A 13,627-nucleotide genomic window follows, 5' to 3' on the forward strand; every position below is an offset into this window, starting at 1 on the left:
TTTCTTCTTTAAATGCTGGCATTTCCCCGTACTTATGGGAGGGAGACAGTAATGATACTGTAGAGTGGTTTAGTCCTGGCAATCAGACTAAAGCTTTTTTATACTTTATTAGAATGTCTCGAGGTAGCTCTGATCATTTTTTTACTTTATTAATTAATTTATTTTCTTTCAAGTGCAGTAGTAAATAACAATTGGGCTTTAATGACAATAGAGGAACAATGTCTTTTTTTGCATCCCCTCCAAAAAAAAAACAAACAAAAAAAACAGCTATATCCAAAAGTACTGAAAACCTAAATACATACAGTATGTGTATAATAACTGAAGAAATATAGAAAAACTGGGCACCATTTTGTCAGAAATGTGTCTGTTTTTAACTATAGGTTTGCAGTTATGTTGTCCAGTAAATATACATTCTTAACCTTTTACCTCAATTGTTTTATTAAGGGGGTTCTGGTTGTGTAGCTATGTATTATAGCTTAGTTTTGGGAGTTGATTCCCGGCCCTCACTCCTCCCACTTTCTTCCCTATTCAAACCGTCACTTCCTCTCTACCTGCTCGTTGAACAACCTCGCACCCACCTCCTCCCCATCTTCCTCCTTCTTTAATTTTATTCTTTTTCTTCATGTTTATCTTCGTGTGAGGGGGGCTTCGGCTTCACGCTTTACAGCGAAGCTGTACTCTGAGTTTACACCCCCTCTTTTCTTCTTCTCTGCCCAGTCAAGGGGGTGGGTCAATACTAGCAAATTAACAAGGAGACTGTATTTATTTTCTCAGCCATCAAAAGAAGAATTCTTACTATTAATATCTGTTACTTTCTCTGTCATAATTCCTATAGTATAGTGCACTTTTATACAGGCACATGCAGAGGTGAGGTTGGGGCAGTGGCGGATGCTGGTCTTTCAAGGAGGGGAAGCTCAATTTCGGCCTACATCTTAACATATGTAGTTTTATTTATACGTAAATTCTACTCTTCCTGAGATGTTTTTTTTTTGTAAACAAAAGGCATTATTTTCAAGTTGTCACTACACAACAAAAAGGTACCCATTCTTTACATTGAACAATTACATAAAAAAAGACGCTATGACATGAATAAACATAAAATGATCAGTAAAAAAAAACATTACGCAAAATCTTTAAAGTTGGTAAAGGACAAAATGCAGGTACATTTATTTCCGTTTTGGACAGTTTTAGTTTCCTTAAATAATCCCTTTATTAATTTAAATTATTTAAATTATTTTTAATAATAACACAATACTTACTACTGGTCCCTGTTCATTTATGTCCTGAGATAGTTTCATCAAGAGGAATGGCCATCAGTACATTTTAATTGTTACAGCACTTCCAGCCAGCTCACTTTATCATACCAGAACAGCTGAAAATACCTGTTACTTTTCCCCACCTTTTACACCAAATTAATCTGAGCAGTTGATCTGCCCTGCGGTTTAACTCTAAGTTTTTCTTCGTAAGGAAGACTATCAAATGGATTTTTCCACTAAAAGATTGCTGATTCGCTCATTTTGTTGTCAATCAAAAAGGGACTCCGCCTCAGACAGTTCATCCAATCATCATGCAGAAGCTGAGCGTCCGGGCCACGGCGTTACCAGTGATAAGAAGCTGATTCTGAACTCAGTTCAGCGCATTGTAGCGCATATTTAATCAGTGACATGTACACAACAGTATATATTTAATCACTTATTTTTTTACATTTTAGGGGAAGCTGAGCTTCCCTTGCAGTCTTAGAGCAATCACCACTGGGTTGGGGGGTCGGAGGGGGCTGGAGCACCTGCCCCTTTGGCTCTTACTGCCCAAAGTGCCCTTTTGTATTTTTGTAAGCGTATGTGTGAAAGGCATACCCGTTTTGGCCGGGAAACTACCGTATTTTACCCCTCTTTCCTGCTGTTTTCACGTATTAGTATGTTCCTGTAAATTTCCTGTATTATATCAAATAAAAAACAGTATTAATCTGAAGACCGCTGTGTGAAGGGGAAAGCTCCTAACACCAATCATGCTGCCGGTTCAGGGATAAAGTCCCGCCTTTCAGGAGAAACAGCCAATCAGCTTGCTGGTTTTGTGGCGAGTGGAGGAGAGTTATGAGAGTGAGCACCTGCCCCTCCGAAGGTCTCTCAGCACGGCCCTGCTACAATATATTCTATATTTAGGCATTTTATTTCATTTGTAATGTTTTTCCAATATTCAAATAATTGTGGGCAATCCCAAATACATGTATATGTTTTCCCACCAAACAACAGGGGAGTCCTAAAATATCTCATCTTAACTTTTCATTCAAATTCCTTCTAAACTGCCTGATAATTTCCAGTATTAACCTGAAATCTTAATGTTCGTCTCCAGTTCCCATTTTATTTTACTATCTACACTATTATCTATTGATTCGTTTTATTATGTCTTATATATGTGTGATATAAATTGCTTTTTAATTGTTGTCTCTATTGTTAACCTGAAGAAGCATTCTAAATTTGATATTACAGAACAAAGGTAGTTCCATGTTTTTTTTGTGTCTGTAAAAAGTGTCTCAATTATAAGTAACTAAAGAAATCATGCATTTAAAAGGTTATATTGATGCTTAAGCTGTTCAAAGGACATAAGATCTGCTTTTTTTTAAATAATTGGCCCAATGCATTTAAACCCTTTTCTTCCCACTTTTTAAATCCTGCATCTGTTCTAGATGGAGGGAAGTCTGTATGATATTTTTATATTTGTAATTTTTTTTATTTTTGATATTGGTAAGGGGAGTTTTAAATTCTTTCTCACAACAGACCATATTTTTTAGCTTTTTTTTACCCATTCATTACTATTTTTTTTTCTCCATGTGTCAGAAAAATGGATCTAGAAAATCTATTTAAAATATATTTGGGCTGTCATCCTGTTCCATCCCAACCTATATAGCCTCCTTCCCTTGAGTTATCCAAGCAGCCATCAATCTCAGGTGGGCTGCCCAGTAGTATTTCAGATTAGGTAAAACAAGGCCTCTATTTTCTTTTGTGCATGGAATTCTTGTAAATTTAATTCTAGGTCTTTTATTTTGCCACATAAAGTTAGATAGCCATTTATTAATTATTTTAAAAGTAGACGTGGGGGCAGAGACAGCAGTCTTGGACAAATATTAAATTATATTGTTTCCACGCGTCCTGTTAAAAATAGATGTAACACTTCCCATTTTATATGGTCAGCTTTTATTTCATCCATTTGCATTAAACTATTGGGATAGGTCAGAGGTTATAATTATAGCTGGGTATATATAGCTCTTTTTTCCAGTAAAATTTTAATATTTCTAATTGTGCTGGGTGATGCCTCACCAACATCATTGCCACAAATTTTAATTGATTAATCAGATAGGCTGAATATTTTCCATATTATTGTAAATTTGTCATTAATGTGGGGACAGAAGATAAGGGATCACTAATATATGTCAATACATCGTCTGCATAAAGTGAAATCTTGTGTTTATCCTTCATCTTTTATAACTTTGATGTTTTCATTCTGTGTTATTAATGAGGATAGATGTTCGATATTAAAGCAAAAAGAAGAGGGGAGTCTCCCTATCTGACTCCTCTTTTAAAATCAGCATCTGTTCACCCGAACATGTGACTTTGGATTTGTATAAATCACACTTATCCAATCTATGGACACTGCATTGAATCCTGTGGTGGCTAATGTTTTGTATAAAATTCCCATTTCACAATATCAAGGAAAAATCCTGATGAATTAATTTTACTATAATTGTTATGTTATCTAGACACCGAAAACAGTGTAAAGTCGTATTCAACATTTAAATAAGCTGTGTCTAACAGTCTGTACACCATACTGGCTTCCTCTTAAATCTGTTTTAATCTCTGTATGATAAAGAGCTACAGTTGAATCTAATTAGATGTTTCCCTCCAGGGTGTTGACTTTGTCATGTGAGTAAAATGTGCTCCAACAGGTTTTTTCTTTCTAAAGAAAAGGAAAATACAGACAGCTCCTCATTCTCAGCCCTGTTTACAGATTTGTATTAAAACAACAGAAGAAAAAGAAAGTACATTCCAGCTGGTAGGTGTAATAGAAGGGAGAATTCTTACTCGTAAAAGAAGTGATTTCACTTTATTAAAAGCTGTGTGCTGCATCTCTTCACAGTTCTGGTTTTAGCTCTATGTATCTGGGCTGTAGATAGATCCATGGAAGTAAGGTCCAGTAGAGTTAGGATCCAAGCTCTTCTGTGCAGTGTACAAGTGATCCATCGATTATCCAGTAAGAGTTCTGCAGCTGTAAAAGTAGACTCCACTGCTAGGATGATAAATGGAGGTTTGAAATGTTGTTTACAGATATAGATCTGGAAATAGCCGTAGCCTTTTCTCTCTCAGTGTTGATATATCAGACGTAAGCATGATTAATGCAGAAATATCCCTAATTCTCCTAGTAAACTTAAATCACATAGGGGAGAGCTCGTCAAGTGCATATAGAGTTAAATAAATCTATGTATACGTCTCCAATGAAACTGCACTACCTTACTTTCACACCTTTTGTGTAGTTTTTGTATTAAGATATTCATGTATATATTCTTCTTTTCGCATTTTTTTATTTATATATTATAAGGTTTTGTTAATTTTTCAAATATTAATATATGCTTTCTTACTGTACCTCCTCTATTATTGCTGTTTGTTTCTACTGTGTTGTGTAACTGATACTGGCTGCAAAATTTCCTTCAGGATCAATAAAAGTATCCATCCATCCATCAGTTCAGAATTTGAGAAGATATAAAAGTCAGACTAAAGAAATGATCAGAGGGAAGATTCTGTAAATCAGAGCCTGTATATTTTATCAGGAGTCAGAATCAGGAATCTGGATGTTCAGAGTTGACTTGAGTTTATTTACACAGAAGTGTCTAAGTACAGCTGAGTAGATCACAACCAGTCTGTTCCTGTTCCTTCTCTCAGTCTGATTGACTGTGGTATTTAAGTAGTGTTGAAGTACTCGAGTTTGGTCAGTAAAACTACACTCCGGCCACGAGGACCTCACTCAGTTAACTAGAAATAAGACTTATAATGAGTACAAATCATACCGGGGCAGTAATATCAATTACACTCTCAAAAAATTCTTAGTAGCAAGTGTAAGTTACCATTGACCAAGGGCCTCAAGGCACAATAATATTATAAGTGGCACTGACCCCCCAAAAAACAAGAAAACTCGAAACTAAGAAAATAACAAAAAATTAATCACTCAAATAATAAGCTCACTACAAATAAATTAAGCAGAAGTGATACATAATTACACAAATCGTAAAAAAAAAATACTTTGGGTCAATTATGTGCCCTTCTGAGTAGTTTACAAAAAGGCCCAGTAGATGGCAGCATGGTTCTACTTATACTCAATGACCTAGTCCACTTGCCCCAAATACTAAAGGTCATGATAAACACAATTCAATGCAGAGAATATAAATCTGTCAATTCCACAATAATCCAACACACACAAATAGCATAGGTGACTCAATAATTAGCATAGGTGACTCAGTAAATTGGTAAAATCTTCATAATACTCCAGTTTACAAAAGCGGATAAAAAGGCAGCCAAAGAAACACCATAACACAAAAAAACAAAGAAAAACAGTGGCCTTCAGACACAAAATTCAAAAATTATTTAACAACATATAACATATATTTAATAACACTATATGAATAGTACAAATATAATTTATATATATATATATATATGTATATACAATTAATCGGTGATTCTTCATTAGGTTCAACTATTAGCTATTAAACCCCATGGTCACAAGTAGGTATATATATATATATATATATATATATATATATATATATATATATATATATATATAATTTAGTGTGTAAACATTTTATATAAAAATTTCCCCCCAAATACATTCCATCATATTTAATCCCTTAGAAAACTTGTACAAACTGAAATGTTTTATGTCCACTTTAATCCTGCTGTTTTATATTATACTTACATAATGTTTATATTCTGATTCAATAACATAATAATAATATTACTAATCATAATAATAGAACACTGTGTATATGTATAATGTTGTGTATTGTAGTAATATTGCTAGTAATAATTAAATTAGAGGGTTAATCACACTGTTTTGAATTGTTCTCCGTTTGATTTGTTTTGTTTGTTTATCAGGTATTGTTTAATGCAGTTCTGATGATAATGTCATTATTCTAAGAATAAAGGTTTTATTCTAACGGCTGATTTGTTCTCAGGGGTCGGTGTCGGCAGTGTTCAGCTGTGTGTGAATGAAGAAGAGTAAATGATGGACCATCAGAACTCCAGCAGTGGAGAAGAATCTCCTGTCCTAAAGTGAGTAAATTAAGTGATGGGGTTTTATTTGTAAAGTAGTTTTGTACTGTAATGGTTTCAGCTCTAATCCTTGACCAGTGATGTGCATATTTTACCGTTTTAAAATATTGAGAAAAAAGGTTCTCCTGGACCAGAGTCAGAACCCTGTGCTGTATTTAAACACTAAGAAATGCTTTACAATCCAGACAGTTATTCTTATAGTATAATATGTTTCTAATCAGTGTTTAAAGTAAATATCTGCCTTTAATATCTAATAGTTAATATTACTACTTATTATACCTTATATACTTATATATAGTGTAAAATGTAAATATGTTTAATTCTGGGACAGTAACAGTATTAGGTGGTTGCTGTAGTGATTTTATGTTGTTGCTATGGTGGTTGCTATGGTATAGGGGTTGGTTGATGGGTTGTTTCCAGCTGGCGAGGTCCAATAACCTGAACAGATCCGGTTCAGATTTTTGAACATAAATATGATAATTTTCTCAAAATCTGGATCAGATTTGTCTGTAGTGAAAGTGAACTCTGAACCAGATCCATTGTGAAAATCTGTCTCAGATTTTACCACACGCTGTCTGGGTTTACATTAGCATTAGAAATGAGGAAATCCTGATGTGCTGCATTTATGTAGATCAGATGGAAGTGATTGGGTTTGTTATTAAAGCTGTGGAATGAAACTTTTTACAGAAAGACTTGTTCTATTCTGTTCTGATCTGTATCGCTGTTAGAGTTCAGTATAATTCCATTTGAGAAAAAATATGCCTTGTAGTTTATAATACAGTATAATTGTGTAATTGTGTAGCTCTTACCAATACATGTTATTAACTAGTCACAGATCTATAAAAATATGTATAGTAAATATGATCTAATCAGGTGATGACATTGTGACATCATACAAACACACAAATATATAGCATTTTTCAGTTTGGAGCTGCTGACAGAAAGCTTTAAGACGCTTCTGGGACGGTTATGAAGAAGTTAGTCTGGAACCTGTGAATAAGTTTTAGTAAAGGAAACCATTACTCCACACTTTACTCTCATCATGAATCATCATGAAGATCTGTTTTCAGGGAGAAGAGAGCAGCATCTCCAGCCCCCAGTGGAGTGTCTATGAAGAGTGACGCGGCCATGGAGAAACCTCCTGATCTCAGCAGTGGAGGAGGAAGCTCTGGGTCTCGGTACATCACTGCACTAAACTACTGTTCTGTTCTGAGAGTGAAGCTCTTCAGTTCCCGATCTTTATTAAAGATGTGCTGTGTGTTGGAGTTTCACTGTGTAAATGCTGGAGTTTCACTGTGTTTAATGTTAACAGAACTGAAACCCAGAGAGGAGCTTCTCCAGAGCCCAGCTGTGTTTCTATGAAGAGTGACGCGTCCATCAGAAATCGTCCTAATTTCAGCAGTGAAAATATGACCTCTGACCCACAGTGAGTGAAACACCAAAACCCTTTTATTGATTTTTACTATAATTTATATTTTTAAAGCATATAACACACACGCGCACACACACACAAACACACACACACAGGAGGTCAATGTGAGTTTCTTTGTGTGTAATGATCAGTGTACACAGCTGGGTGGGATGGGGAGGCGGGGTTTAGATTAGACTGACTGACCTGAACAATAAGAGTAAATTATAATATCAGCTACAGTTCGGAGAATTTCACATATATCTACAGTTGTGGTCAAAAGTTTACATACACTTGTAAAAAAACATAATGTTATGGCTGTCTTGAGTTTTCAATAAGTTCTACAACTCTTATTTTTCTGTGATAGAGTGATCGGAACACATACATGTTTGTCACAAAAAACAGTCATAAAATTTGGTTCTTTCATAAATTTATTATGGGTCTGCTGAAAATGTCACCAAATCTGCTGGGTCAAAAATATACATACAGCAACAAAATTTGTCAATTTTGGTGATGTAGCGAGTTGTGTCAATCAAATTAGCTTCATGTCATGGCCTCTTCACTTCTTGTAAGTGATTCTGATTGACTACAGCTGTTGACTTCTCATGAGCCCATTTAAATAGGGCTCATTTGACCCAGTGATTAGACTCAGCTACAAAAGCTACAATGGGAAAGTCAAAGGAACTCAGTGTGGATCTGAAAAAGCGAATTATTGACTTGAACAAGTCAGGGAAGTCACTTGGAGCCATTTCAAAGCAGCTACAGGTCCCAAGAGCAACTGTGCAGACAATTATACGCAAGTATAAAGTGCATGGAACAGTTGTGTCACTGCCACGATCAGGAAGAAAACGCAAGCTATCACATGCTGCCGAGAGGAGATTGGTCAGGATGGTCAAGAGTCAACCAAGAATCACCAAGAAGCAGGTCTGCAAGGATTTGGAAGCTGATGGAACACAGGTGTCAGTCTCCACAGTCAAGCGTGTTTTACATCGCCATGGACTGAGAGGCTGCCGTGCAAGAAAGAAGCCCTTGCTCCAGAAAAGGCACCTTAAGACTCGGCTGAAGTTTGCTGCTGATCACATGGACAAAGATAAAACCTTCTGGAGGAAAGTTCTCTGGTCAGACGAAACAAAAATTGAGCTGTTTGGCCACAACACCCAGCAATATGTTTGGAGGAGAAAAGGTGAGGCCTTTAATCCCAGGAACACCATGCCTACTGTCAAGCATGGTGGTGGTAGTATTATGCTCTGGGGATGTTTTGCTGCCAGTGGAACTGGTTCTTTGCAGAAAGTAAATGGGATAATGAAGAAGGAGGATTACCTCCAAATTCTGCAGGAAAACTTAAAACCATCAGCCCGAAGGTTGGGTCTTGGGCGCAGTTGGGTGTTCCAACAAGACAATGACCCAAAACACACATCAAAAGTGGTAAAGGAATGGCTAAACCAGGCTAGAATTAAGGTTTTAGAATGGCCTTCCCAAAGTCCTGACTTAAACCCCATTGAGAACATGTGGACAGTGCTAAAGAAACGGGTTCATGCAAGAAAACCATCACATTTAGCTGAACTGCACCAATTCTGTCAAGAAGAGTGGTCAAACATTCGACCTGAAGCTTGCCAGGAGCTTGTGGATGGCTACCAAAAGCGCCTAGTTGCCGTGAAAATGGCCAAGGGACATGTAACCAAATACTAATGTTGCTGTATGTATATTTTTGACCCAGCAGATTTGGTGACAATTTCAGCAGACCCATAATAAATTTATGAAAGAACCAAATTTTATGACTGTTTTTTGTGACAAACATGTATGTGTTCCGATCACTCTATCACAGAAAAATAAGAGTTGTAGAACTTATTGAAAACTCAAGACAGCCATAACATTATGTTTTTTTACAAGTGTATGTAAACTTTTGACCACAACTGTATATTAATTAGGGGTGTGAGACAGTGATAAAAAATATCTCAAAAATTTTTGCAATTTTTTCAGCTAAACATTATTTTGCATTATGTATCTTGATATTCCACTTTTAACAACCTGGAAAGATTAAACGTGACATCAGCTGTGTGTGTGTGTGTGTGTGAGAGAGAGAGAGAGAGAGAGAAAGAGAGAGAGAGATCATGGCAGAGGGAGAGATTTTAGCACAGTGACGGTGTGTCAACAGTTTGGAGGAAAATAAAGTGTGAATAAAAGTGGATGGCTCAATAGGTAGCTTGCTGGATTAGCGTCCATGCTTAGCAGCAACACTGATGAACAGCGCGACATCACGAGTAACCACGAGCACACTCACGAGACAAACTTCTAACAACGTGATGGACTTGTCACCTGCCAGTGTGAAATCAGGGTTACCCTATGCTAGCTAACTTACTGCATGGCTATTCTCAATGCACACGTCAGCAGTCTGTCCTAAAACATGACCTAGTGAACACGTGGAATAAATGCATTTTGATTGTTGTTGTAATCGTAGACTATATGTATCACACACCCCTAATCTATGTATAGAGACAGTAGTGGGATATGGTAGTGTAGTTCCACTGACCTGCTGCTGGTGCAAACTCTTGAACGGGGCGGAGTTGGGGAGTGTTGTTAAAAAACGTGTTGTTGGGTGATGTTAAAAGTCCTGTCGGGATAATTAATTTATCAACTTATTATACAATAAATTACCATGACTGTGATCATTTCTTACATCCATGATATTTCCTGCTGTGTTCATTTGCTTATAATATAACCAAGATGCAGATTTTACCTACTTGCTCTGTTATGTCCTCTTTTATTCTGAATTAATCCCAATAAATGCTAACAAATTAAAAATATTATTGATGGTAAACTAAATCTGATATTAGACCTGAAACGTTTCTCCAAACTTTACAAAAATATTATACACTCACGCTTTATGACACAGAGCACATTAGCCCCATCAGGTGGCCAAAACCACCAGTGCTTCATATGTCTGGTGGAAAAGAAACATTTTTGCTAGCTTTATTGCCTCTAAAACTGTTTCAGTGCATTAAAAACATTACATTTATTGCTTCTTTAAAAGCAGGAAATAAACTTAATCAATCATCTGTTCTGCATGTATTTAACATCTCAGTTACTGGGGTGAGTACATACATCCAGAATTGGGCAGAATGTGTTCTACAATATATAGAACAGTAATGTATTCAGCTAGCTGTATCTCTAATTACATTCAAATGTGTTGCTGATTGGCACTGATTATCATTTACTTATATTTGATTATTGTGTTAATTGTAGAACAAATTAAGCATTGACACAGTGGTTCAACGCAACAGGTTCTTTGACACGTACATCTAAACTTCAGATAAACAGTGACATTTTTACAAAAATCTTTATTTACATTATTAGAAGGTCAAGCTCTGTTTTCACCTTTAAGAAACATTTTGTCAGTCCTGACGCTGTCAGTCTGCCTGTTCTGAACTGCACTAAACTACTGTTCTGTTCTGAGAGTGAAGCTCTTCAGTTCCTGATCTTTATTAAAGATGTGCTGTGTGTTGGATTTCACTGTGTTTAATGTAACAGAACTAAAACCCAGAGAGGAGCTTCTCCAGAGCCCAGCTGTGTTTCTATGAAGAGTGACACGTCCATCAAGAATCGTCCTGATTTCAGCAGTGAAGATATGACCTCTGACCCACAGTGAGTAAAACAACAAAACCCTTTTACCGACTTTTATTATAGTTTATCTTTTTTAAGCATATAACACACACATAGTATATAGCGTGCACACACAAACACACACACACACACACACACACACACACACACAGGAGGTCAGTGTGAATTTCTTTGTGTGTAATGATTAGTGTACACTAGGGCTGTGCCATATCATATCATACATGATAATATCGCAAAAAAAATGTTGAATATCATGAACGATATTATGCCCTAAAATATCGTGCCATATCACCCACCCCTAATAATCGCATCAGAATACTACTTTTTTGCCATTTTTAGCAAAATAAAATTCACACTGTTCTCATTTCCTAGAATATATCTACTAGAGATAGATTATATAACTTTAATCGTGGATATTTGGAGATATTTGGAGTGCATTACTAGTATCATGACATTCTGGATCATTGACTTCTGTTACAAATCTGATAAAATTGTTTTTTTTTTTTTTTTTTTTTTTTTTTTTTTTTAAAGCTTTGTTTATTGAGTTTTTTAAAGTACTTGGCATTTACAACGTAGATATATTCATAACTTGCACAGTACAAATGCACAACTATACATCAAGAATTAGTGATAAACTAATATTAATAACAATAGGCCAAAGTACAAAGAATTACAAGTTAACAAATCTAAAACAAGGGTGAAAAATGAAAAGGAAGAAGAAAAAAAAAAATAATAAATAAAAAAATAAAAATAAAAAAACACATATATATATATATAAAAGAAAGATAGATAAATAAATAAATATAAATAAATAAATAAATAAATAAAAGGGGGAGGGTGGATCAACTTAAGAACCATTCCTTAACAAGCAAGTGCCAAATATCTTCTGCATCCATTAACCTTATCATCCAATCATGCATCCAGTCATCAATATGGTTTTATAATTATTATCATGTTTCTATAAAAATAAAAAGAACAGTTCTCATTCTGGAATTGCAGGTAGACTCAGTTGTTCTACATAAGAGAAAAAGGTGCCCCAGATTGTCCAAAATTTTTGTGTAGACCCTTTAAGTGTATGATTGATTTTCTCTAATCCTGCACACTTTAAGACTGTTTCAATCCAGAGAGTATGAGAGGGGGGTACAGAAGACTTCCATCTAAGCAAGATCAATCTTCTTGCCAACAAAGTGGTGAAGGCAATCAGATCTTTGTTTGATTTAGTCAACTGTAGAATGGATGGTGGGACCCCAAATAATGCGATAACAGGGTCTGGATTAATCAATGTATCAGTTACCACTGTTAGTGTACTAAATATTTCTGTCCAAAAATCTGTAAGAGCCGGGCAGCTCCAAAACATGTGCACATGATTAGCAGGAAATTGGCCACATCGTTCACAGTTAGGATTTATGTTCTCATAAATTTTAGATAATCTTTCTTTGGTCCAATAAGCCCTGTGAATAAGTTTAAACTGAGAAAGGCCATGACGTGCACAAATGGAGGAAGTATGAATCCTTCTAAGTATTTTCTCCCATAACTCATCATTTATTTCGATCCCCAACTCTTCTTCCCACAAAGATTTAGTTGTGTTTAATGGACTGTTTTGTACTGCACCAATTTGTTTATAAATGATTGCTAAAGATCCCTGTAGTGTAGCAAGAGGGGTTAGAAAAGTGTCGAATGGTGTTTCACCAGGTAGAGAGGGAAATTGAGAAGATATGCTACGTATATAGCTTCGGATCTGTAAAAACCTAAAGAAGTTATGTCTAGGTAGCCCATATGTTACAGACAATTGTTCAAATGAAGAAAAAATATTGTCGGTATAGAGATCTTTAAGTTGCTTAATACCCAAATTAGACCATACTCCAAAAGTATTATCATCAATAGAGGGAGGGAAAGCTGGGTTGGAAGCCACTGGGGCGCAAAATGAAATTGTCTGAAACCCAAAATGTCGTCTGAACTGGTTCCAGATTTTAAGTGTTGTTTTAACACATATATTTTTTGTGAGAGAAGAGTATGGACCAGTAATAGAGGAATGGGCAAGGGCAGATAAGGATGCCGGCCTTGATGAAATTGCTTCCATCTCCAACCAAATTGGGGATGGAGATGTCTGGTCAGCCTGCAGCCAATATTGAATTATCCTAAGATGAGCAGCCCAGTAGTAGGCTCTGAAGTCTGGTAGAGCTAGGCCTCCATCTAATTTTGGTCTCTGCAAGAGTTGTTTACGTATCCTAGGAGTTTTTTTATCCCATATGAAGGACAAAACTAATCCATCAATTTT

At 35.9% G+C, this 13,627-nt stretch overlaps 1 protein-coding gene across 11 annotated transcripts in view; it reads left to right on the forward strand.

Moving 5' to 3' along the window:
• LOC111189998 (NLR family CARD domain-containing protein 3-like) overlaps window positions 1–13,627 on the forward strand; it is a 189,992-nt gene that overhangs the window by 135,999 nt on the left and 40,366 nt on the right. For 4 of the 11 annotated variants that reach the window (XM_049472359.1, XM_049472357.1, XM_049472356.1 and 1 more), the window contains exons 3-6: window positions 6,224–6,320; window positions 7,391–7,498; window positions 7,633–7,746; window positions 11,257–11,370. In XM_049472359.1, the coding sequence (XP_049328316.1) occupies window positions 6,271–6,320; window positions 7,391–7,498; window positions 7,633–7,746; window positions 11,257–11,370 (386 nt within the window). In that variant the 5' untranslated portion in view covers window positions 6,224–6,270. The remainder of the gene's footprint in view (window positions 1–6,223; window positions 6,321–7,390; window positions 7,499–7,632; window positions 7,747–11,256; window positions 11,371–13,627) is intronic. The other 7 variants (XM_049472361.1, XM_022663742.2, XM_022663740.2 and 4 more) reach the window with 4 other exon arrangements.

The sequence above is a fragment of the Astyanax mexicanus genome, chromosome 25, assembly GCF_023375975.1.
Source record: "Astyanax mexicanus isolate ESR-SI-001 chromosome 25, AstMex3_surface, whole genome shotgun sequence".
Taxonomy (NCBI): domain Eukaryota; kingdom Metazoa; phylum Chordata; class Actinopteri; order Characiformes; family Acestrorhamphidae; genus Astyanax; species Astyanax mexicanus.